This window comes from Talpa europaea, assembly GCF_964194135.1.
Source record: "Talpa europaea genome assembly, chromosome: 3".
NCBI lineage: Eukaryota > Metazoa > Chordata > Mammalia > Eulipotyphla > Talpidae > Talpa > Talpa europaea.
Genome location: NC_140069.1, coordinates 11,409,197 through 11,436,196, shown reverse-complemented (window position 1 = coordinate 11,436,196; position 27,000 = coordinate 11,409,197). Strand labels below are relative to the sequence as shown.

The 27,000-nt window shown below is 37.9% G+C and overlaps 1 protein-coding gene across 3 annotated transcripts; it reads right to left on the bottom strand.

The window, feature by feature from the left end:
• Positions 1-334: 334 nt before the first annotated feature.
• Positions 335-26,916, bottom strand: TATDN1 (TatD DNase domain containing 1; the record flags this gene model as incomplete). 3 transcript variants are annotated; one of them, XM_084230219.1, is made up of 12 exons in its annotated part: positions 335-431; positions 3,189-3,315; positions 4,215-4,285; positions 10,446-10,522; positions 13,649-13,689; positions 13,777-13,862; positions 15,437-15,479; positions 15,565-15,708; positions 17,520-17,583; positions 20,269-20,318; positions 22,149-22,214; positions 26,895-26,916. In XM_084230219.1, the coding sequence occupies 12 exons, from the start codon at positions 26,914-26,916 to the stop codon at positions 335-337; spliced, it is 888 nt and encodes a 295-aa protein (XP_084086345.1). The 3 variants fall into 3 exon arrangements, with proteins under 3 accessions (XP_084086345.1, XP_084086346.1, XP_084086347.1); XM_084230220.1 differs by lacking the exons at positions 17,520-17,583; positions 20,269-20,318; positions 26,895-26,916 and having other exon boundaries at positions 22,149-22,188; XM_084230221.1 differs by lacking the exons at positions 10,446-10,522; positions 13,649-13,689; positions 13,777-13,862; positions 26,895-26,916 and having other exon boundaries at positions 22,149-22,209.
• Positions 26,917-27,000: the final 84 nt, after the last annotated feature.

Here is a 27,000-nt window from a genome sequence, read left to right as displayed (position 1 = left end):
AACCAGAATGTGCTAATTGTGTAATTTTGATGTAAAAATCAGTATGTTTGTTAGCCGTTCTGTGTTTGCAGCACTGACATAACACTGTCCTTTAGACTTCTGAAGAGATTACAAGATGAAACACTTGGGGGTTTTTCATTGTTTTAAACTAAGACATTAAAGGTGGTGATATTAAAACAATCCTGATCTGACTTTATGGATAAAAATGAGGGTGATGGTGTACAGCAATATATAACGTGTCTTTAAATCCAGATTCCTTTATTAAAACTTTTGATATACTTTACCATGAAATTTTACAGACATGATGTAAAATGGAAGATATAGCAGTTACATGTCAGGAAAAAAATATTTTCATGGTGTTGTTATACAGTGTATTGGCTAATTCCAGGGGATCCTCATCTCTTACTGCTGACATTATCTCCAGTATTTGACTAAAACAAAACCAAACCAGATGATTAAATTTCCAAGCACATACATCTTTTCCACATAAAGATACGAGTTTAAGTATCCTAAACTTATTAAGCAGTAGCTTAACAGGTATACGGTTTTCAGCAATATCAACAGAACAGTTAAACTGTTAGGATACTTTAAAGTAATTAGAGACAGATTTCTGTGTTGTCCTGCATATGACTAGAGCCAAGAATCTGGTTAAAATAAGTCACAAGACCAGCCTATATTACGTGTGCTACAATTACGGACTTTACACAGTGGAAGACTCCTTTTAAACTGTGGGTCAGAACACATATACTAGTAGGTCGTGATGGGGCATTTAAAAAGTTTAAAGGAAAAGTACACTACACATGTACATGTGTACCGAGTCACACTGTAGGTCATATGGGAAGAGAGCCAAATTGTAAAGCCACTGCTTAGAGACCTTTAAAGATAGCAGGAAACTGCTGTATTTTCACTAGCTCAATGACAGCAAAGAAAGTTAGAGGTTAGTGGAACAATGTGTGGTTAAGGGGGGTTGGAACTTTCTCATCCGTACACTTTTTTCCCCTGAAAAAGATAGCTCAGGTGTCATCAATTTCTCTTTCTATAATAATAAAGTATATATTAAATGAAGTGACTAATTTTTATCTGACAGTCAAAATATGCTAAAAGCAATTAATGATACATTTTTCTTAGTAAATTACAGAATTTTCCTTTATTAACAACTTGGAATTAGAATTTACATGCATAGTAATGTGTAAAATCAATGTTTTCTGTCACTCAGCTCCAGTCCTTGCTCCACATTGACGTCAAACAATGAATGCTTTTAAAAAGAGAAACGATACTTTCCTGCTTAAAATCTGTCAGGTCCTGATAAAATCTAAACTAAGATTGGCATAAAAGAGGCCCTCACAACTGGCTTCATTTTGCCTTTCTTCCCAGACTTATCACTTACCTCACCTTCCTGTACATCCTACTTTCTGCCACACTAAATTCATTGTTTCCCCAGAGCACCTAGCCCTTCTGCAGTCTGTCTTTGCTCCTGCAGTCTGTCTTTGCTCAAGGTGTTTGCCTTGGTCTGGCATAACTCCCAAGTGTACTTGGAAACAGTTGAAATGTCACCTTTATTTCCCTGCAAGTTAGGTAGTTGATATGGCCCATAGATCCAGTCATACATTCCTATCTACGAGGGCACTACTATCTTGGACTTTAACTTTTATGTGTTTACTTGCTCCAGGATGGCAATTCTTAATCTTCCCTTGTTTACTTCTTTATCCAAAGTACACACAAGTACCAAAACTCATCTAGTGTAGCCTTAGTAGCTCGTACCTTCCTGACGTAAGAGCTCCAAAATGTGTTTCAAGGAACTTAAAATTTTAGGAGGAAACATAATAGATGGAGTTTGATTAAAATGGATTTGTAAATGAAGATTAACTTCTAATTAGTAACTAGAATTAGACTAGAGACATGGCTATTTTTGAAGTATCATTTAATACTTTTCAGTGTGCAAATGTTGGTTTTGCGAGCTCTGCCTATATTCAACTCTGGTATTAAGGATAGCAGCTGATAATCAAGCCTCTTGGTTCTTAATGGTCTGCATTTTAGAAGCACTTTAAAATTTTGTCATGTAAATGTGCAGTCAAAGTCAACAGCTTAAGGCAATATAAAAAATTGCCTTAAGCAATATAGAAAATTGCAACCGGTTGCAACTATATAATGCTTTAAAATGACTGCTGGAAAAACATTTCTTGTTTTTAGTGTCCTGTTCAATCTCCAAGGAATTATTCAGACATACTGTCACCTGATTGAATTTGCAAGTTATATTTCACAAAAATTAGGAGTGATTCCTTACTAACTAGAATTTAAATATATTCCTCAACCCTGCAGTTTTCAAAAACATTTGGTTTTAAAGTCTTTGCCAACACTAAGTTATTAAAGGAAAAGAATCATTCCAATATTTTTACAGAATAATTCTGTAATTTTCTGTCTTGTGAATTTTGGATCTGGCTCTTCTAACCTGTTAAAAATTACTGAAAGATGATGCATATGCAGGAAGTTACTACAGTCTAAAAGCAAGAATTCATAATTTTTCTAAGTGTGTTATAAATATATCTGGTTGCCTGAACTGATACAACATATAGACTGATACGGTGTAGATCTAAATTATGTTTGTACAAACAAAAGACGCTGAAAAGGAGTAAGAAGCTTCTTAAAAGTCATAAAATGCCCCACTGTTCCTTGTTACAGGAGCCCCTCTTCACATGTGCTATGTATTAGCATAAATGATACACTTTGTGGGATGAGTGGGAAAAGTAAATTTTACAACTTCTCTTTTTGTCCAGAGGTTTAAAGAAGTATGTTCTTAGGTTTATTCATGTTCTCCAATCATTGAAAATACATATGTAATCAAAAAGGTCACCTGCTAAGATTGCAGTTTTGTAATTAGCAGGGAAGCTACAAGGCAAGAGAACTTTTAAACCAGGTGAGGTAAGTTTATGGGTAGCTTCATGATCTTCCCCTCTCCTACAAATTGATAAATAACCCAAATCACATCTTCTCTGGTGTGATATGCCACTTGGATTGAGAGGCTCTCAAAAGAGGAGCTGAGCTAGAGGTCAGGGGTAAGTTCCTCTACATCACTCATTACGTGGCGGTCTGATCTCCATTTAATATCAACCACCTTTAATTCCCTTGAATCCACTGACATTTACTGTTGACTTTAATGTTTTTTAAGACCATAAAATCAAAATACTTACATTATATGGCAGGGCTCATTTCTATCTTTCAAACAGTGCCTGTTTTCCCACTTCTTTTTGGTGGGAAATGAAGTCTTTACGTATTTTGATCCAGCATGTGTACTTTTGACTCCACACCAAGGTGCATCTAGGATTAAGCAAAGAAGTCTCTTATCTTTAAAAATTACTGTTAAATTAAAAAAAAATCAAATCTATAACTTCTAACAAACTAAAACTGCAACAAAAAACAGCACAGTTCTAAGAAAAGCACGATAGAATCTTGAATTGTACAAACTCAAGTGCTTTACAAGACTTTTATTTTTTTCTGCTAACATCATTGATGGTGTGTGGCGCTTTAGAAAAGGAACCTAAAATACACTGTGATAGGAAAACATTTAAACTCTGCCTTTAGTGAATTTGAGAGTGGCTTTAGGTGCTGACCTATTTTTCTCATAAGGAACTACAATTGCTTACACATTTTATAAGCACACTTTAAACAAAATCATTTCGTTTTCACGACTCCCTAAGAAGTCATTCTTATTTCTACGTTCTTGATTTTACTAAAGTCCGTGTATATAAGGAGAGTCTTTTGTTCCAGAGTTTAGATAAAAATTTTACCTTCTAATCTTTTATTTTGAGGCAACATTATCTTTTAAGTTTAAAGTCTTAGACTAGTTTGATTTAAATTTCTGCATTTTATTTAAATAGTATAGTAGAATGAAGCCATTACAAAGAAGACTGTTAAAAAGCAAACTGACAATAGATTTAGAATTCTGAGGTAAAATGCTTAGTTAAGAGGCCTAGTTTAACCATAACTACAACCTCCTTAGTTTCCACATATTAAGACATCCGTTTTTAACTGCCTAGTTGAGTCAAACTTCTAAATTTGAAAAAACTGCTTGCACAAATATTTTTCCATCAATTGATAACACTGTCCAAGTTTTTCTGAAAAGTGTAAAACTGCTGAGGTTGAGCATATTAATTGTTGACTTTACTCTTTTTCTGTCTACTTGAAGAGGAAAATCAAGGTTCTAAAACCAAACTTACCTGTCTCAATCATTAGTCTTTCACTAGGTATTGACTTCAAAACTTCCAAATTAGCCTCAGTTTTCAGTGAGCTTAAAAAAAATGGTATTTACATATTAAAAGGTAAATTTAATGAATAACTTTTTCATATTATAAACTTGTCTAAAAATTTACAAAACCCAGATCCTAAACAAACAAACGTGTCACAGTGGCACGCTACTTTAGGAAGTGTTTGTACATTCCTATCCGCAGAGAATGCAGATTAAGAATTCCAACTGGGGACTGGCGGGGGTGGGGAGGCTCCAACTGTTTATGTTTACCAACTGCCAATAAATTCTATCAAATCTAAGTAAAAATTTACCTTTCTTGAAAGAATTTGCTTCTCTGAGTAATTTGCCTAACTTAGAAGCCCTCACTAGCTGCCCAAAGAGATGGGCCAAATATAGATTCACTGGTATGAAGAATCAGTGTTAGAGGCTCAAAGTTTATGTTTCATGAATCACTAAAGAATTTTCAGAAAAATCACCTTCACTGTTAGAATTATGTGTACGGGTGACATTTTTCACAATCTTTTGAGTAGCCTGCATGGTGCACAGAATGAAAAAACATGGTACAAATGTGAACCCTGTATGTAGCCTGTGGCAGAGAACTAACTTTTATCTGTCAAACCCAGGTGACCCAAAGACCCACACACAAAGATACTTACTGTAATATGCCACTAAGTTCTAGGATGGTTTGCTATATATAATGTTGTTAGATGACTAATACTGTCCTTATGTTACATTTTTAACTTCGCTATGTATTATAATTGTTAAGGGAAATTTCAGGTACACACACAATAATCCAGAACCCCAAGGTTTTTTTTTTTTTTTTTTTTTTTTTTTTTTTCCTGTGGGACCCTCGTCGGCCAGGGATTAACCCACGCTGCAAAGGCTGCAGGCAGCCTCGCAACCCAGCACTCAACCACTGCACCACCAGGGGAGGCCCCAGAACCCCAAGGTTTTCATCAACCAGTCCCACCAAGTATCAACCCCTGGCAGATTCTGTCCCATCCACTTCCCCCACCCTTTCATATTATCTTGAAGGAAATCCCAGAGTATAGTTTCAGCATTTCAATGTTTATTTCAGGAAATATTTCAGCATGTATCTAGGCATTAAGGACTTTTTTTAAAAAAATATAAGCACAATGCTATTATGTCTAATAAAAACCCATCTCTTTTATCAATATATCTAGTATTTGAAGTATTTCAGTGGCATACATTCTCTCTAGGTTTGAGGATCCAAATGAAGGTCATACATAATTGATCAAGGTTTGCTAAATCCACTGATCTATCAAGCTGCAATTTTTTAAAAAAAAGATTTATACAAGTACTGGGTACAGTCAGAAGCGTGGGAGGGTGAGAGAATTTACCAGAGCCAGAGCGGGGAACAGAGCAGGCAGAAGGACCGAAGTACACTGCTGAGGGGAGCAGCGGGCGGCAGAAGAGGTCTGTGTGCCAAGTGGGACCCTTGCTGGCAGCTGGGGATCGAACCAGCGCTGCAGAGGCTGCGGGCAGCTTCGTAGCCCAGTGCTCAACCACTGCGCCACCAGGAGAGGCCACAAGCTGCAATTCTTTCAATACCTTCATATTTATTTTTTGAAGAAACCTAGTTGTTTGCCTTAAAGAGTTTTCCAGTATTGATTTCAGTTCTGTGCTTCAGTTTGACAGGTTCCTCTGTATTTCTTATCAAGAGAACTATAGTACCAGAGTCTGGATCAGATTCAGGCTGGAATTTTTTGAGGGAGGGCAAGACTTTCACAGATGGCAGTATGAGCTTCTATCTAGAGGCATAAAAAGTCTGGTCATATTTTTTATGATGTAAGGCAGCCAAGCCATGGGTACCCAATACAAAAACTGCAAAAATTTTGATATAATTCTATCACTCCTCCCATCTACTAACTAGAATACTTCTATAAAGAGAAAAATGTCATCTGCCTACTATTTAGGTATCCAGGGGACTCTATAGGGGTAAAAGCATTATGTCTTTATGTTGAATGTGCTGTTCCCCAGTTTCCTCCAAAGGTGCTACTATTTGAACACTGACATACATTTTTCATCTCTGAGGAGCTCTAACTTATGTTTTTTGTAGCATTCTGTTCATTTAATGAATGGTACAGCTCAAATCTCACTACATCAGGTTCTCTTTAAAGCTCATTTCCCTTATTAAGTGTTTCCTTGGTTTTCTAGTTACTTTGTTTTTTTTCCTGCCAGTTCACCTCATTCACCTCAAGGTCCTTGGCTATCAATTTATATCAACTTGGGTTGCCAGTGTTGGGTTTCTTCTTTTTTTTTTTTGTAAACAGGACTATACTACAGCCAGGTCTCTGTGTAGGTTTCTTACTGGAAGCTACTTGTGGGATGGGGCATGCTGTGTTTAAGGGTGAGAGGGCAGAGAGCTAACTGTGAGGCTACTGGTTCTCTTCATGCTTCCCTCTGGAGCAATGTACTCACTCTAAGTTTTGGCTTCACTATACAGTGTTCAGTTTTTTTGAGAATTATTTTCCCCTTGAGCATAAATTCTTTTTGCTTTAGCACTTTGTCTATGGGAGGGCATACTGGTGGTGATGCCTTTCTTTAGGCCTTCAATCACTCTATTTTGGTCTATTTCTCACTAACTCTATGCCCAGAGCCTCTGAGATTTTTATTGGCAAAACTTGCTATCTCTGAGGCTCTTCAGTGGGTGAAATCTAAGCTCTCCAAGTTTCACTTGTCTCCCAGAAATCTATCAGATATTTCTCCACTAGCAAGCCTCCAGCCTTTTTCTTTCCCCTTCTACGTTTTCCTTTCTCCTATTTTATTTTAGTAAGATTTTAGGAATAATTTTATTTTAGTAAGATTTTAGGAATGGGAAGGAAATATGTGTCTAGTTTGGCTTAAGAAGCAGTTTTCCCCTAGGAAAAAATTATCTTATTTTCAACCATCTTAACACTTGGTCAGTACACACACACACACACACACACACACACACACACACACACGTTTGATATGGATACTAAATTTAAAACTTGTCACCAAATTATCAAATACAGGCCTGCAGAGAGATACTGAAGACAAGCAAACTAATCCACTTAAGAAAGTTCAAGGAAAAGGAAGAACCAGGCATTTAAATAGGCTGGGCAAGGCAGGGAAGTGAAATGGGAATCTTTTGAAAAGTCAGGGCAAAGACAAGATGGGGCTCTCAGATTACTTTCCAGTGAACTGGTTCAGAGAAGACTACTTCTGCCCCCAGCCCTGTCCTGAGAGAGGGTAGAGTGTAGTCTCTGGAGAACGAACCAGAGACTGGAGGAGAGAACAACAGGCACAAAGACTGGGGCTGAGGCATGGGGTTGCAGATTGGAGGCGGTGTACTGTGAGATCTTCTCTTTGACCCCACTTGCTCCAGAACACAGGTACTTCAATGAGTCCCCATACCAGTTTTCCCGCGGAGATCAGAGGCACCCTCTCTGGAGAGACAACCACCTCAGAAGAACCAACATATGGACATTTCGGGATCCCTGGTGACAATCGGTTGGCAGCTAACAGTCAGCCAGTTGATGGGCTCTCTCATCGCAAAGCTCCAAACAGCTCTTTTCTCTTTTTTTGAAATATTCAGCAAAGAGCTGCCTAGCAGGGCCTCCCCAGTGGTGCAGTGGGTTGAGTGAAGTGTAGCACTGTGAAGCTGTCCGCAGCCTCTGCAGTGGGGGTTTGATTGCTGGCCAGCCAGGGAGATACCCACATGGCACAGCAGACCTCTCCTGTCTTGCCTGCTGCTCCCCTCAGCAATGTCTTCGGTCCGTCTGCCTGTTCTGTTCCCTGCTCTGCCTCTGGTGAGTCCTCTCACCCTCCCATGCCTCTGGCCTGTACCCCAGTTCTTGAATAAATAAATCTTTTTTTTTTTTTTTTTTAAAAAAAAAGAGCTGCCTAGCAGCTGAAGAAAGCCACCATCATGACTGAGACAAAAACAGGATAAGGGAACACAGGAAACATAAATTATTATTGGGCAAACAGAAAATAACTTTTAAAAACTAATTCATATCTTTAAGGAGATGAGAAGATGTTGCATATACCAAAGATTATGGTAATAAAAAAATGTTTAGGGGCCTCCTTGGTGGCACAAGGGGTTAAGTACCACACTATGAAGCAATCCGTAGCCTCTGCAGCACGAGTTCGATCCCTGGCCAGCCAGGGAGCAACCCACATGGTGTAGCAGACCTCTCCTGACTCTCCTGCTGCTCCCCTCAGCAGTGTCTTCGGTCCATCTGCCTGTTCTTTTCCCCACTCTATCTCTGGTGAATCCGCTCCCCCTCCGCATCTCTGGCCTGTACCCCAGCTCTTGTATGCATAAATAAATCTTTAAAAAAAATAATTAAAAAATGTTTAGAGATTGTAAACAAAAGCTGAAGTTTCATTTAAAAGCCTGCAAAATGCAGCACTCTAAAGTAGAGAGAAAAGAGAGACATTGTAGAATAAAAATATGATCGGAGTCAGCCTGAAAGTGTCAAACAGAAGAAGAAAAAAAATGGAGACTATTTCCCAGGGCCTACAGATGAGCCTTTAGCGGGCAACAGAAATGCAAAATGAATGACAAACTTCAGTGAAGCTTGATACAACCAGAGAAAAAGAACTAAAATCTTCCACAGGAGAAAAAATAAGGAAGTCACCAGGAAAGGAATAGGAATCAGAATAGCAACTGACTTAACACTGGAGCCTAAAAATGAAACACTAACTTTTCAGAGAAAATTATTTCTAATCTATAATCTTTTGCCTGGAAAAAAATGTCAATATGAAGTGGAAGTGTTTATTTTTTCCTTTCATTAGCTCTCCAGACAAATTTTCAAAAGGAAGAATAAAATAAATTTTTTTCAAACATATGTTTCATCTTTGAAAAATGGAATAAAGGACCTAGCAGCGAAGAGACACTAGTTCAAACAAGCAGAAAGATGGAAGGGTCTCTATTAATGGAACTATTAGATGATCTAGACAGCTTTCCTTGTGTGGAAAACAGAAAAAGGTATTTAACTGAGCTGTCAAAAAATGTGAGGAGGCTTCATGTTTCAAAGAAAGCCAAGTAAATAAAACATACGTTACTGCAAGAAAATCAGAAACTGGCAAACCTTATGGTTCAGCAGTCAATAATATTTACAGACATAATGAAAACACTGAATATACATATAACCAAAAATTCAGGAATAACTACAGTGGAAGGAATAAGGAGGAAAAAATAGGGAGGGGCAGAGTGTAGAATATAAGAACTTAAATGCTCATATACCTTAATTTATATAGTGGTTAAATAGCAAAGTGGTTGCCTCTTGAATATGAGAAATGGGTTGGAAAGACTTTTATAAGCCCTCTAATACTACTTGACTTTTTAATACTTATGCATATATTCCTTTGCATATTAATTTATAAGTCACATAATTTAAAATATGAAAAAGTATCCAGAACATTTAAAAGTCTGAATTCTATAGCAAATAAGCAATTTCATGATTCTATTTTTTAAAGAGATCTTAGTAGAAAATTATGTCATCAGAAAAGTAATAATTTTAAGGAAATAAAACCAGTGAAGGGGACACAGTTTACTTATGAGCTACGCTGACATCTTGTAAAGACTGGTAGAAACTCATCAAATTATTTGGAAGAAAGTGAGCCCAGGGACCCACCTGTGCTAGCTGACTGAATTGGGCACATGAGGTTTGGTGTGGTTATAATTGCAGAAAGGTCACCAAATGAGAAGCCAGAGGACCCTGGCTTCCACCCTTGTAGCTATTTTATACCAGCTCCTTGAATTCAGTTTCTGGGCCTACAGAGACATACAAGATAATCATGTCACAGACGACCTCTTCTCCATCATTAGACATCACTTATGACTATGTACATGTTAATGACATGATCAAGAAAGTTTTAGTATATGTGCTGCCGAACCAAGCACTTGATCAAGAAAGTTTTAAAGGAACAAAATGAACTGAGAATAAGTTGAGCTGCTAACCTTAACACAGAATATTTTCCATTAATGGAACACAGGATAGTAGTTTATAATTTTCAAGTTTTAACTTCTAATTGTCATGTACTATTCTTACACATATAATTACTGACATTCTTAGATCAAGGTCAATGCAAAACACACAGAAACTTCAATAAAATAAATTTAAATCTTCTATCAGCAATTCACTGCAAACTTTTTCTTAAATCTGCTTAATATAAAATTTAAAAAAAAAACAATTTAAGAACTTACCAACCATTAAATCCTACATAGAGATCCAAGTCAATCAAAGCAGCTGCTGCTTCCTTGCTACCATCAAATGAATGCACCTAGGGACACAGAGGTAAGGTATTATTATATAACCAGGATGCTTTAACATTCTAAGCCTTTTTTAAAAGTTTATTAAAAAAAAAGTGAGAGAGAGCTACAGATACATTAGGGATTTCTGGACCACAGGGTTTCAAATACAGTAGCCCCTAAAATTTTTATTTTCTAGTCAAATTTCACAGTTAAAATCTGCCATCTCCAATGATCCGAGACAAGGAGTTGGCTAGCTGTACTTTCTCTCTGGCTGTGCCACGTCCCTGCACCAGCATTACCAGAGCACCTCCAGAGAAAGGGGCTGGAGGTGGGAGTCAGATTATTAGGCAACAAACATGAGGAAAAGTTAGAAATATTATAAAGCTATTTAAGATATTTTTAAATGTAGTTTAATTTTCCTGTTAGAAGATACTTTTTTCCTAGAAAAAACTTTTTAGAGGCAAGTTTTAAGATCTATAAAAAGGTTGTGAGGGGCCTTCCCTGGTGGCACAGTGGTTGAGCGCTGGGCTGCGAAGCTGCCCGCAGCCCCTGCAGCGCGGGTTGGTTCCCCGGCCACTGGCGAGGGTCCCACAAGGCGCGCAGACCTCTCCTGCAGCCCGCTGCTCCCCTCAGCAGTGTATTTCTTTGTCAGTCTGCCTGTTCTGTTCCCTGCTCTGGCAAATTCTCTCACCCTCCTGCGTTTCTGACTGTACCCAGTGCTTGTATAAATAAATAATCTTAAAAAAAAAAAAAAAAAGGCTTTGCTAGAAAGTCACCACCAGTCACTATACAATTATTTAAAAAAAAAAAAAAAAGGTTGTGAGAACATTTACAACAGGTCTAAATATGTTAGTATCAATTCATCAGGCAAGGACTAAGATGGGGCTTCTCCTTGTCATAGAGGGGTGAAAGTGCAGTTCCTCACACGTTGGATGTACTTATGTAATCAAGACAATTAGTCACAACACTCTCTGAAAAATGTGTAACAAGTGTGTCACATTAATACCAAGTCCAGAGAATTGTTTCTCAACAACAATGAAAACTGCTGCAGAGCTGCCCCTCAGCACTTCCAGTGACAAAACTGTGCCTCCATTAATACAGAAATTATTTTATTTTAAAGATTTATTTTTATTTATTTATGCATACAAGGACAGTGATGCAGGCCACAGCTATAGGGGGTGAGAGGATTCACCAGAGACAGAGTTGGGAGCAGAACAGGCAGACTGACTGAAATACACTGCCGAGGGGGGCAGTGGGCAAGACAGGAGAGGTCTGCTGCGCCCTGTGGGTCAGCTCCCTGGCTGGGGATGGAACTCATGCCAGTAGCGGCTCCCTGCTATCTTGATAGTGCTGAGACTTAACCCCTTGCACCACCAAGGAGGCCCAATATTGAAATAATTTTAAATGTGATTCTTCAACAAGTATTTCAGAGAATTATTCTTTATTTGGCAATCTCTTTTTTAATTAAAATCGAACCCAAGTTGGATTTGTTGTTGCTGTTATTTTTTTTAACTATTATAGAATCATCCAATTTAATTCTTATTTAGAAATAAAGCAAATGGGCTGAGAGGTAAAGACTGAAGGCTATTAAGTGCCACCAGTAATTCAAGGGCATTAACGAAAGTCTCTCAGTTCCCAAGTGCAATTCCAAAAGAATAAGCTGGCCAGTATGCTACAAAAAAGTGCTCAGTAATATCAACACCACAGCAACACAGGAAACACACATCACTTGTAGTATAAACATTGATGCAGATGCTGAATAAAAACTTGAGAGACTACATAAAATGTCAAAGCAATACAACATGGGTACACATAAAGGCTTGGTACTGTTCCTCTTTCCTTAGCTGGCACAGTATAGAGATTTTTTTTATAGCTGGATAACAGCTTTTTTGCTGGAGATCAATGAGGCTCTCCTGAAGATAGAAAATATGTATTTTCGAGCATTTTCTGAGGCAGATTTTCAGAGGCATTAATGATCCAGAAAAGATGAAAAAGCACTAGCATGGCCACTTGAGTTAAATGGTGGGCAGATAACACTTAGCTCAACGCTAATGACTGAAATGACCCTACAGAGAAAGGCTTATTAGCACAGAAGCAGCAAACTACAGAAAGGAGAGGCTCTAGATCACTGAGGTAATAGTTTATGAACAGAGTTGACAAGAAATTAAGAAGGCAAACCTGAAATGAATGTGAAAAATTTTAAAATACTACTAAAATTAGTTTATATTTTTGCTCAAAATTTAATTTGAAGAACATTTAAAGAATGGCTGGTAGAAGAGGCAGAGAAGAAATATCCCATGCACTGTTAAAATGTGTAGGGGTAAATCGATGGACTTTCTTATGACCAGAATTCTGTACTCAATTCTTGTACTCCAAACAAGTAACTAATTAAAAATATGATTTATGGGGCTTCCCCGGTGATGCAGCAGTTGAGCGCTGGGTTGCGAGGCTGCTCGCAGCCTCTGCAGCACCAGTTCGATCCCCAGCTGCTCCCCAGTCACCGGAGGAGGGCACACATGGTGCACAGACCTCTTCTGCCACCCGCTGCTCCCCTCGGCAGTGTACCTCGGTCCTTCTGCCTGCTCTGCTCCCTGCTCTGGCTCTGGTGAATTCTCTCACCCTCCCGTGCTTCTGACTGTACCCAGTGTTTGTATAAATAAACAAACAAACAAACAAATAAATAAATAAATCTTTAAAAAAATAAAAATAAAAAAATGAAAGTATGATTTATGTTTGGATGACATCTGGCCCAGAGATCAAACAGTAAACTTACATGTACTTCAAATGAGAGAAGAGCCTTAACAAATTTACCGTTACATGTGAATTACTTTAGAGGCCAATCTTTGTAATTACCAAGATGCTTTCATGCATCATACATTAAAAACAGCTCTTATACTGGGGCCTCCCTAGTGGCGCAGGGGGTTAAGCACCACACTATAAAGCAATCCTCAGCCTCTCCAGCACGAGTTCGATTCCCGGCCGCAGACTTCTCCTGTCTCGCCCGCTGCTCTCCTCAACAGTGTACTTCGATCAGTCTGGCTGTTCTGTTCCCCACTCTGTCTCTGGTGAATCCCTCACCCCCCGCATCTCTGGCCTGTACCCCAGCTCTTGTAAGCATAAATAAATCTTTAAAAAAAAAAAACTCTTACACTTACCACTCCACCTACACATCGATCTCTGTTTCTTTTCATTATGTCTGTGAATTAAAAGAGAGAACTTTCAGCAAATAGCTTGATTTCTGCAAAATTTTTAAATTCTGAAAAAGATTTTAGCTTTGACTCACCTAAGAATTCGTCATGTGAGTTTCGACAGTGAAGAAACATTGGCAATTTTGTTTGTTCTGAGAGTTCAAACTGTTTTTCAAAATATCTTATAATGCAAAAAAGATTTCCTTGTTAAAATGTTATTTTAGCATGAGAAATACAATTACATCGAGTGATTTTTTTTTGGGGGAGGTTAGAGGAATTTTATCCTCTAGAAATTAGGACAGAAATGTAGGATAAAATTAATTCAGACATTTAAATACATCAGGCTTATTAGTAAAGCCTTTATAACATAAAACTTCTAGAAAGGAATACTTTATTTTCTGAAATTACAGATTTTCAGAAATGTTATTCATGGGCCCTTGACTGTCATCCCGTTACACAGTCTGTTTGCCTCATGAGGCTGACCTTGAAAACAGACAGAAACGGAGGAATGATGACTCCCTTCCTTCGGGCATAACCTAAAAACTATTACAGACAACTGTTTTTCAACTTAAATGTGAATATGTGAACTTTTAAGGTTGAGTGAGCCCACCTAATGAAATTCAAGAGATATCAAGTGATAATCCAGCTGTTAATCACACAAATGTCCTTGAAAAACCCAGCAAATAATATACCACTAATAAGCGGTGATAGGTTATATAAATGGGAGGCCTGAAAGAGAGTCCACAGTACATGACTTTGACCCTTCCTCTGCCCCCTGGTTATGGACCTTCATACTCCGAGAACCTGGAGGTTGAAGTCTAGGGTGTGACATGTTCCCTAGTCAGCCCACTGCTCACTCACTGTGTACATTTTCAACTGGGCTGGAACAGCAGGCTCTCCTCTGGCAGGGCAGGGGAGGGAGGAGAGGCGGATACTTTTGGTATGCATAATCTGAAAACTCTTTTCAGGTCACCCACTAGCTTAATCAAGATCATATGACAAAAATGGTTAATTATTAATTATTTTGACAGAATTGGACAGTATCTTCAAAGTGAATTTAAGAGGAGATTCCTCCTTTGTGTTTAAGAAACTAAGCGGGATGAAGATTTGCCTATCTAAGTGTCTCTAGGAATAGATAATATACCTTGTTCATATTTTTGTATACTATGTTCTAGCAGTTTCTGGCACCTAAAGTACAGATATTTATTGAGTAGAAAAAAATAACTAAATTAACCACCTTTAGAACTTCATTTTAATGTTTTACCATCTTGATAATTAAGACATTATTTTTGAAATTCAACAAAATGCTCAAGTTTTAAATCAATCCCATGACCTAATTTTATTTTCTGTGTGGAACACTGACCCAGGAGCTCCAAGCGAAGGCGATGGGTTGGAAACAGTCTCTAAGGCATGTCATCTAATATCTACTGCAGGTACAAGATACTTTTTTAGCTTTGGTGATGGTTGCTATAATCCTCTTGGAGCATCCCTTACTCTTGAAAGGGTTCATGTACAAATGCATTAATTAAACAAACATACAAAAAAAAGGCTCTATCTTGTAAAATTATCCTTACTTCTACCATTAAAATCAAATCAGATAGTTAATCAGTTAGGGAATTATAAGCTTTTCAATATAGAAAGTGAAAAACAGGAAATCCTGATGCTTAATCCAAATATATACTGAACTGATAAAAGCTGTTAATAACCATGCTTAAGATTTAACAATAATTTCTAAGGTCAAATAAATTTCCTTACTTGAGCTGAGTATCTTTGGGACAAAACTGTAGTCGGTCAAAATCTTGAAAATAAAAAGAATCTGTAAATAGTCATGACTCAACAGGACAATCAATTATTTTCACACACAGTCTCCAGGCTGCACTCACCGAGCCCACACTCCCCTATGGCTACCACCTTCCCCTTGTTGTTTTCAGCAAGATTTAGCAGCTCCTTTAAGTAAAGATCAGGGTTGTTCTTTTCAAATTCATCACATCTTGTAGGATGACATCCAACTGTACTGAAAAACATGTCTAACACAAAATGTCTTAGGATTATTTTCAAAGTATTTTCCATATTTATATTTAATATGCAAAATACTATATATTTAATATGCAGAATACCAAATTATTTCAACAGCTTAATTTTTAACAGTAATCATCAACAATTCAAACTACCAGAATTGCATTAGATTAATCATATAAAATTTTTTGGAATACCTTAACAAAGCTGTGACTATGAAAACTGCCTTAATGTATGAATAAAAATAATTGAGTCAACTCATTCCAAAGCTTGGTATTTACTGAGCTTGAGAGAATTAAAAAACGAAGCCATTACTTGGAGAACAAAATATTATCACCTAATTTTATTTTTTATATTGGCTGTTCATGTGACTGTCTTGTTTCATGTGTCTAATATAATAGTTAAAATGCATTCCCTTTAAAAAGGGTGATTTAAGTGATGGGAGAGGGGATTGGTTTTTCTAATAACAAATAAAGCTCACTTATTTAGAGGCCAGACTTGGAGAGTTTTGACTGTATGGAACATAAATGTGAGGTCAAAAGCTATTTTGAGTGGCTTCAGGTAACTTCCCCTGAACCCATGGGGAAGGCACAGAGCCTTCCTCGGGACCCCACGCAGATGTTTACGTGTAAAGGGAGGCAGAGTTTTTAAAGTAGTGAGGGCACAGGTACATGGAGGGGGGAGGACAAGAGATGAAAATGGAGATCTGAGGACGTTTTAAAGTACCTGTTTGACGATAAAAAGTATGGAAAAGAGTATTTTTATGTATTTCAAGAGATTCTGGAAGAGGATTATTTTTACGATCTGAACCACTAAGAAAAAGTATCAGCAGACCACAAAGAGTAGTAAGTATTTAGAAAGATTTCCACTAAAAAACAGTATTTTATGAATCAGTATTTCAAAAAATATTAATATGGCATGCCTAAATCCCCAGTATATATAGCACGAGACATGCAAAAATAAAAAAGGCTAAAAAATTTAAAAGCAGATTTAAGTTATTTTATGTATCTAGGATTCCTTTAGGAATCAATTCCAAAACTTTATTCTAGATTTTAAATACAAAATGAACATAAAGTGAGCATATGAAGGACTATCTATTATATTACTTGCATTCCTAGGGCTTTACAGTGTCTGGTCTGCAGAATCTTTAATAAATGATCTTTTCACAGATTAAGTTAAGAGTTTAACAGAAACACATTACAAAATACAAAAAAAAAGGGGCCTCCCTGGTGGCGCAAGGGTTAAGATGCAACCTGTGAAGCTATCCGCAGTCACTGCAGCATGAGTTCGATTCCTGGCCAGCTAGAGAGCAACCCACATGGTGCAGCAGACCTCTCCTGACTTGCCCTGCTGCTACCCTCAGCAGTGTACCTCAGTCAATCTGCTTGTTCTGTTCCCCACTCTGTCTCTGGTGAATCCTCTTACCTACCCATACCTCTGGCCTGTACCCCAGTTCTTGTATGCATAAATAAATAAATCTTTCAAAAAAAATACAAAAAAATTCTACATCAGGAATATCTGAGACTAAATTATCTACCAGGTAAGCAGTTAATTTCCTTTAACTGAAATTTTAAACTAATTTTTTGTTAAGTACAATGAGAGGATTTTATTTAAGCATCTGGTATACCAATGGGCACTTTGAATTTTTTCATTAGATTGAATTTTTTCATTTTAATCAGTCTGTTAACAGTCTGACATCAGTCTGTTTTCCTGTTGTTTCTACAGTCACTATCCATTGTATTGTACCTGAAGTAGTAGTCAGAGAGACTTCTTCAAAATAACTTAATTCTTATTTTTTTTGGTAAAAGTAATATGAGGATACCATTTGTTTGTGCCAAATGCAGTGCGTCTTTACTCTCTTGCAGACTTCCACCTGTAATCATAAACTGAAAAAGAAAAAAAATAAGCTGACTTTAACCTGGGCATCATCAGTTTCCCAAACATGGCTTCCTGTTGCTTTTTACCAGAATGTTTTTCCCTTTTTGACTATCACACACCTACCCTTTAAAATTCAGCTGAAATATCACCTCTTATGTAGTGGTGCCTGACTTCTCTACACACACGCAAACGCATGCATACACACGCACACAATCACATGCATGTCATGTAGAATTTGCCACTCCCCTATTAAAATGTACCTATATGATGTCTCTCATTCTAGATAGGAGTTCTGTAAGGACAGAGACCATGTTTTAGGCAGCCTGAAATAACTAAAGACCACTGAATTTAGAATTCTGTTACTCTTAATCAGTGATTCAACAGTGCTGACTAATTCAATAGTTTTCCCAGTGTGGTCCCAGAGCCACCCGAGCATGAGAGGTCAAAACTATTTTCTTAAGATGCTGTTTGTCATTTTCACCCCCATTCTGTCATTGGTGGGCAATGAGTTATTCCAGAGGCTACATGTTGTGTGACATCACAACATCACAGGCTGACTGCAGAAACAGAAAGTTCAGTTGTCTTCTACTAATCCAGACATTAAAGAGATGTAAAATAATTCCACTCGTCATTAAATTTTTTTGGTTTGAAAAATACTTTTCATAAAAATGTTTATATGATGTTTTCTGTCACACACAATGTTTTCTGTTACATATGTTTTTTGTTACTTTTAAATGAATTACTAGACATTTAAAAATTTCCTGAGTTTTAATTTCCAATATAGTGTATATCAATAGCTAAAATTAACATAAACAAAAGCTCTTTGGGGTCCTCAATAATAAAAGGAATGTGAAGGAATTCTGAGAAGAGAAAGTTTGAGAATCACTGGGTTAAATGATGGATCCTTTGTAGGAAAAGTTATGGCTCAGTCAAAGCAGTAAATGTCTATAGAGAGAGTTATTAGATGCACTAGTGGTGAAAACGCCATCTTTTGCTAATATGTTAAAAGGAAAAATAACCACTATAAAGCTTTGTGTTATGGTGACTACAAAGGCAGTTCTGCTTAAATGCACCTTCTTCTAAAGCAATGATTATGGCACGCTGATGTATACTTTTAAGGCATACTTCAAAATATACAAAATATAGGAGGAAGTACAAATGATAGACATTTTCACATAGTAACTTAAACTTTTGATAGACTTTGAGTTACTATCAGGGAACACACAGCCATAAATAAATTCTCCACTGCCTGTAAAACATAGCATTAAAATATTAACAAAAGTATAGGGAAAACGGTATTGTTTACTACCTATTTTTTAAATACTAGACCAGTTGCCCACATCCAACACTTCAGTTATGTAAAATAGTTTCTAATCAAGTCTTTTTTTAACCTAACTTTTCAAAGTAGGTGAAAAATCATTAAGACCAAAGAGTGTAATTTCGTCTCCCAGTTTACAAGTGAGGATGATGATAAGGATGATGGTGGAGATGGTGATAGAAAGATGGCAGCTTCCACCATAAACACAATGGAGGTTGATTATGCCAGGTGTAATACCAAGTGTACTGCATTCCATATTTTACCTAACCCCCCCAACAATTCTATTAATTAGATTCTTCTGTTCACTATTTACAGATGAGAAAAATGAAGTCTAGCGAGATGAAGCAGGTTACAAAGCTGTGAAGGATGAATTGGGAAACAGAAGTCAGGTTTCTGATGCCACATCTGTGCTTGTAACTACTTCTATGGTGCTTATAACTGCAAGGTACTGAATTAAATTTTAATTCAGAACTCATCCAAGTAAATTTCACTTCAGTTCTGTCACTTCTAAGTTGATGTTGCATGCGACTAGAAATGTGAAGATTAAAGTATTCTTGGCTGAATCGCTTCTCGGCCTTTTGGCTAAGATCAAGTGTAAAGTATTCTTGGCTGAAATTTAGGAACTTGGTATAGTTTGAGTTTGCAGGAAAATATTTTATAAACTGACTTACCAAACTGACTTATAAATGACCACACCATAAGAAATTTCTATTGGAACTTTAATCTTTTCTTATTACTTGTACATAATGACTAATACTAATTTTGGAGTTGGAGATGAAAGAACTCATTTAGTCAGCAGTGCCATTATTTAAAACTGATATACCACATTGTGGAATTTAACCTTATTTGTGTGTGTGTGTACATGTGTGGGCTAGTTTGCTATTTTTAAAGAAGCAGCTATTCTAATAATGACAGTAAACTAATATTCATTTGCTTAAGAGGAGGAATTTCCCCAATAATCAAATCATCATTTTGAAAATAAAAGTATCCTCTCGGTCATAAATGGTATACCTACACCATAAAAGCTAAACTTAGAGAGAGATACATGTCTTTTTATGACCATTTAATTCTAACATGCTAAATGATGTTATTAAAAGAAGCTCGCTATTTCACATACGTTTTTAAAAAGTTTTCGGAGACCTTGTCATTTATCATTATTTCTGATCACATGGAAGAACTACCCATAAGGTCTGTGTCAATTAAATTGCTTTGAAGAGAATATCTTGACATTTCATTTCATTAACTTACTAATGTCACTATGTTGACAGTATATCTCCAAATACCAAGTGTGGCAATGGCTCTTTCCCTTCTATTCTGCAGTATTTTAACCAGAACTTATTATTAAAAGCTCTCAAGAGTAACAAAACTGAGTTACCTTTTTTACACCAATCTGGACAGCTCTCTGTATTATATCCTCTAAGTCATCTGTAAAATATAACCCCACATTAAGAAAACCTGGTAAATAAAATTTACCCACCCTATATTTAACCACCCTGTCTTGAAATAAAAATTCATGGTAACAACCACATTTATACATCAAAGTCAAATCAAAACTAATTGATGAATACTTATATAAAAAAAATAGAACTAGTGATAACTTTTAAAAAAATCCATAGAAAGCAAACTAGATGAATAGTTATTGATTTAATTGCATTTTTATCCAAACAGGGGAAACGAACAAAAATTAGGAGGTTCAAACTAGAGTGGAATTTGCTTGGTATAATTTAAATCACTTGCCCTGACCTTGAAACTTACTGGTATTGTATTTTTTTAATAAAAATAAAATAATCATTAAGATTATTTATTTTTACTAGGACTTTTCGGCATGCATTTGTAATGCCTCCTAAAAGATAATATAACATTTATTTGCAAACTTCAGTTAATGCTATGTTTTTATAATTACTATTCCCATTAATTTTTATTTTCCTTGCCAGTTGCTTTTTATTTTCCCCCGAAATTCACTGTTAAGTAAAGTTAAACTTTTCTCAGGAGATCAACACTAATTATTCAGCACTGAGAGGCCTAAGAAATGGCTGCCAAATGAAACAATTATATCATAAAAATTTATTAATTTCACATTTATATAGCACAAAAAATGTGATCAACATTCAATTACTATTCTTTCTAGAGTAGCTAAAAAACTTCTTTTAGACAAAAAAGCATCCATCTAGTAAACTTATTTATACTAAGGCAAAAGAGTTTTACTCAATGTTATGAATTAGAGGACTGAAACTGATCACAATGAAATTTCACAAATGTGTATAGAAAGCATGAAATCTATTAAGTGCTAGAAAGGCAAGAAAAGCAAAATGTAAATTTTCAGTGGTCTTATAGTATCATATATGTAATACATAAAAACATCATCTAAACTTCCACTGGAAGCCAAAGCAGTAAATTTTGAGGTAAGGCTTATGAGAGCTAACATTTACCTTTCTTCTTTCAAGTGGCATCTAACACTCCCTATATTCAGAGCTTTCACTAAGTATCACCTAGAGACATAGTAAGATTTGATTTAGTAGATTGAAATGTACAATTCCACATCATTCAGAATCACAAAATTTTCTGTTTGCATTTATACAATAACAAGTATAGCACTTTTCTGAGGCAGTATTCACAGGCTTAGTTATTAGAGACATTCTGCTTTCAAAACTTGTCACCATCATTTCCTGCTTAGTCACTGCAAGTGACAAAAGAAGTCTTTTAAGTGAACTTGGTGTTATATAAGTATAAGCTTTTTTCCTTCTGGCTAAGCTTTCCGTCAGTCCTTGAGGTACTACTGCCTCTCCCCACCCACACCATGGCTATCGAGGGCCAGTGTTACTTGGGTGGAAAGGAACGACACAGCAGCACACGCCTGCCTAGTCATGCTGTCGTTTGTCACCTAGTTGGAAATGTTTTTTAAAAAATAGATTTTTGAATTCTGTACCCTACTGCTCAACTGCTAAAAAGACTAATTAAAACATCAATTATTGTTTGGCTTTTGTGCAGATGGCTACAATAGTCTACATTCAATATTACAAACCCCTACAGACAAAAGAGGTGTAATTAACACTTCGTTATAACAGTTACTGTATAAATGTTCTCTCATAGTTTATTAATATATATTTATGTTTCACTTTGTTTATAATTTTATCCAAGATGCTTAAGTCTATTAATATTTCAGTTAAAGAACAGATTATTCTTTTTAAGCTCTTCTTGAGGCACAACATTTATCTTCATGGAGAAATTATTTAGCTTAAAAAAGGAGACATTTACCTGGATGTTTTTGAACTCCCCTATAAATCCCTCTGAACATAGGATCTGTCAAGTTGATACCAATATCTGTGAAAAGCAAAAGTAAAATAAATGACTAATCATTAAGAGCCTCTATTTGAAACTATTTTAAATAAAAACTCTTGTTGCTGAAATAGTCATTCACACATTCATAAGCTCAAATAACATCTAAGTGACTACTGTTAGTTATGGCGCGGATACCTGGTATCCAAAGGTGAGTAAGATATAACTCAAGCACTCAAGAAACTCACTACAGACTTGGGAAGGCAGACCCATGAACAGGCAATCTAGAACTCTTACCAGTAGACACTGGCAGCTGCGGGACACAGACTAGGAACATCCTATTTAGTTGGAGAGGTGCCCCAGAGGGGCATCCAGAAAGAAGGGATCCCTGAACTAATCTTAAAAGAGTGCCCTGGAAGAAGAGGGGAAACTGCAGACAGAGGAAGCAGCAAGAGCAAAGTATCCAGGGTGTGAAAGAGAACAGTGCTTTGGAGGGAGTCACTGGCCTTTCCAGCTGCTGGAGAGACTTGAAGGGAGGGAAAGGTCAGACTCAGCGATGTTACAAAAATACCACACACAACAGGAGGCAGTGAAGGCTTCTGGGCAGCAGACCGACTAGCATCCTGGCTCTCTCATCCTGGTGCCTTTGTGGGAGGTGGGGTATGAAGAGCAATGGAGTGAGGATATCTCCTTTAGAAATAGGCAAGATCTCATATTTGCAGTGAAAAGAGCCTGAATTAAGGTACTGCAAGTGGAAATGCAAATCATTTATTTCCTTTACTCACCAATTACGTGTGAAGACCAACTCTGCCAATACTATGTAAGGAGTTAGGGGGACCTGGAAATGACTACATACCAACACCTGGTCCCTGCACTTCAAGAATTTAATATTCTGTGTGGGAACTATAGATGTAATCTGTATTTGTGATACAATAAGCTTGAGTGTAGGCAACACAAGGCAAGAAATGTTTATATCCTTCACTATTGAATCTCTAGACGCTAGCACGCTGGCCGGCACGGAGCAGGAGTTCTACACACAGCAAACCTGTGGAGCATTATTATGTGCCCAGGAGCACAAAGGAGGGGCAGGAAGGTAAGAAGCTAAGGCTTCTAAGCTGGCAAACAGAAAAGCCACCCTACAGACAGACGTGCATAGGCACAGACTCTATCTTCAAGACCGAAAGGCATTCACTGTGTCTGTAGAGCACTGTTTCTCAATTGACTTGTACTCAATCAATACAAAGGGGCCTAGGAAAGATTCACACTGATCATCTGAAAGTATTCCACCTGTGAGCAAGTTCTAGGAATTACAATAAAATGGAGAACTGCAGTTCTGGAATGTGAATATGTTTTGGAGTCAAAATTTCTGCACTGCTGAGGTGCTTTGTCTCCACCACTAGACTGTGAGCAAGTTTTTGCTAAGGACTGATTCCTAGCATTTAGCACAGTAGGTGGAAGACACAGAAGAGATTCAGTAAATATTTGCAGAATGAATGAATAAATCACCAGGCTGGCAAGAGAACTAAAGACAAAGAATAGGAAATAAGCCCGATTATGAAATACGATCAGAAGCACTAACCAGCCTGCTTCCAGGGACATGGGGCAGGGTAAGAATCCCATTAAAGAACACAACTACAGGTAAACCTTACATAGCTGGATGGCCCTAGGAGGAAGTTCCTACTACTGCCCACTGCTCTCTCACAGGCTCACTTCGTGGTGGTGAGGAGGCTGCTTGGATAGGAATCACCTAAAGCTTTGCTTCTCAAACTAAAGGGTGTTCCAGACAATATATAACACATTCCCTGGAGTATCAAATTTACTTTAGAAGATTTAGAGGATAAAATACCTTTTTAGCTTAAAAAGGGCACTATATTATTTCAAAGGTAAACAAGAGACATCCACACACATATTGTAAATGCATCAAGATCCACACACGATGGCTGACATCCCTGTCAGTCCTTCTTCTGTGTCCTTAAGTGAACTTTTGATGGATGAATTTTAAAACACTGATGCTTTGAAAAGGGAGGCTCCACTGCACCCCAAATCCCATCACCTGACAACGATAAAGTATAGATTGTTATTGCTATTACAGATTGAAGACATTTACTCAACAAAGTCAAAGAAATTAGCTGCAAGTATAACCTGGGACAGAAAGTTGAGGTAGGTGTCCCCCCAGAGGAAAAAAAAAAAAGTTCTGCTTCCCCCATCCATCACCCATATTTGAAACATGGTATAGCCACTTGTTAAGTGAAAAGCAGGACTATAATCTGGGGTAGTCAGTTGTCCTAAACCAAAATCTAAACCTGCTTTTGTAACACAGGTTTAATTTTCATGCAATTGTTTCATGAACCAATCTTCTATGGGTCTAAGATGTTTTTCAAAGTACTGTTCATGACAGAGAAGTTAGTATAGTGGGTCAGACCCTGGCCAGGGATTGAACTGGTGTTGCAGTGGCTACCGACAGCTTCATAGTTCTGAGACATAACTCCTTGCGCCATCAGGGAGGCCCATGTCTGCATATTTTTATGTGTCTGTATAAATATTTTACAAAATTAAGGAAGGTAAATTAACAATGGTTAACTTCAGGAGAGTGGAAGTGAAGGAGCAAATACAAAAAATTATTCCCTTAACTTCTGTAGTAAGTTTTTTCTAGCATATTTGGTTTAGATTTCTTCATTAATTTTCTTATCACCTTACCACTAAGGCAACATATTATGTTGCCCAGTCATCCATACTTATTCAGTGAAACAGTCACTGTATTAAACTCCTGGGAAACAAAGATAAATAGCACTAGGCATCTGACTTAAGAGTGTGGTGTAGTGGGAGAGGCAGCTAAATAAATATTTAAAAAAACAACGTGGAATTATGAAATCTTAAAGAACAAGGGAAAATCAACCAGGCAAGAGGGTAATAAGACACGAGAGGCAGAGAGGACATTATGGCCCCAAACTCTCACTCTAAAACCTTATCAGAAGCAAGAAAACAGCACCTCCTGAAACCCTGAAGGCAGAAGAAAAATGCAGTTGAAATGAAAAATGTTATTTTATATAGACCACTCTGTAAGCCATATTGAGGACAGATTTAAGGATACATGGCTTGAGACCTGGATTTAACTTGATACTACACACACACACTTTTCTATAAAATTAATGCCTTTTTTTTCTGGGGTGTTTCATGGTTCTTACCCCACATCCCCCACCAATTACATCACAGATTAGTGTGGAGAGCCTGCCAGACATCACACCTGAAAAGTATCTCTAATGAGGACTTACCCCTCAACTCCACTCCAATTTTCTCCACAGCGTTTCATAAATTCTCTGCATTTGCTTTGTCTGTACCAAAGTTTGACTGGACATACCTCTGCTGTCTGAAAACGGCGCCATCAATTTTTCATGGTTCCACAGTACTTAGCACAGTATTTGTGGAAAACAAAAAAAAACAACTGTGCCAAACAACTCTCAGATATAAGCTATTAATCCTAACCTCTCTCCTGAGTGCAGGCTACATTTCCAATTATCTACCAGCATCTCTACCTGGACATCCTTAAGTGATAAGGATGTCATTTATCCTAATCCAAATAGATGTCACTACATCTCCACGGCACTGCCAAACCAATCACGCTTCCATCTCATATCCTGGTATTTACCCCAAACCATAGTCATCTTTGTTCACTGTCCCTTACATTCAGCTGGCGTCTGTATAAATATTTTACAGCGCCTGGCCCTATACATTCAGCTGATAGGTGCTGAGTACATACACATCTCATTTCTCTCTCCCATTTCCACTGCCTTAACTCAAGCTCCACACGGCTTCTCTGCCTCTCCCTGTCTTCCACAAAACCCACACAATGGCTGTCAAGATCACCTTACTAATGCACACATGTGACCATCACTTTCCACTTTAAGGTAGTGATAGGCTCCACGAAGACTAGGATCATGCAGTTTTACCCCAAGCTGTGTCTCACAGTCCAAGCTTGCGGGTAGACAACTGGCACGCCATGAGTTACTGAACGAGCGCTCCCTGTCAACAGCCTTCAGCAGAGCTCCACTCTACATGCAGTAAAACGAAACTCAGCAAGACCTGCAATCCCAAGTCACCTTTCCAAGGCTAGCTCGCACAACCTCCCCCCGATTTCCCTAAGCGCCTGGTAGTGAACATGCTTGCTCCTCTGGCTGCGTCCGGCATCTCCCTTTTGCTCGACTGATGCTGAATGAATTCTTCTATTTGCCAAGTAACAGAACTAGTTTTTTCCTACTATCTGTGTCCCGCAGTTTTGTCACCAGATGGGGCGACGCCAGCAGAGCAGGCGACGGGTGCCGGCGCCACCAAAGGGGTGCGGTAAAAGCAGGACGGATGAATTTATTTTAGGGCCCCCTCGAGGCCGGGCAGGGGGTGAGGTGCGGGGCGATGGCGAGTACCAAGGTGATGGGCCTTTCTGGTCTTTTCACTTCCTTTTTTCCATTTTTATTGAACACGACCATATACTGAAAAGAACATAAATCAAAATTGCTCAGTTCATGAATTTTCAAGTAAGCACTTCCGTGACGCCAGCGCCTGGCCCGAAAGCCACAACATCGCCATTACCCAGAAGCCCCTGCTCGTTCGCCCACTGAGCGCCCTTTCAACCCTTAAAAAGTCGGACATTTCAAGGCCCAGGCTCTGTGGCCACCGCGGACGAGGCCTGACGGGCAGCAGCAGCGCCTAAGGCCCGGAGAACGCTCTTACCTATAAACTTAAAGCGACTCATGACCGCGGCGGCGGGTCCTGCGGGGCGGAAGCGGGTCCTGCGGGGCGGAAGCGGGTCCTGCGGGGCGGAAGCGGATGTGACCTC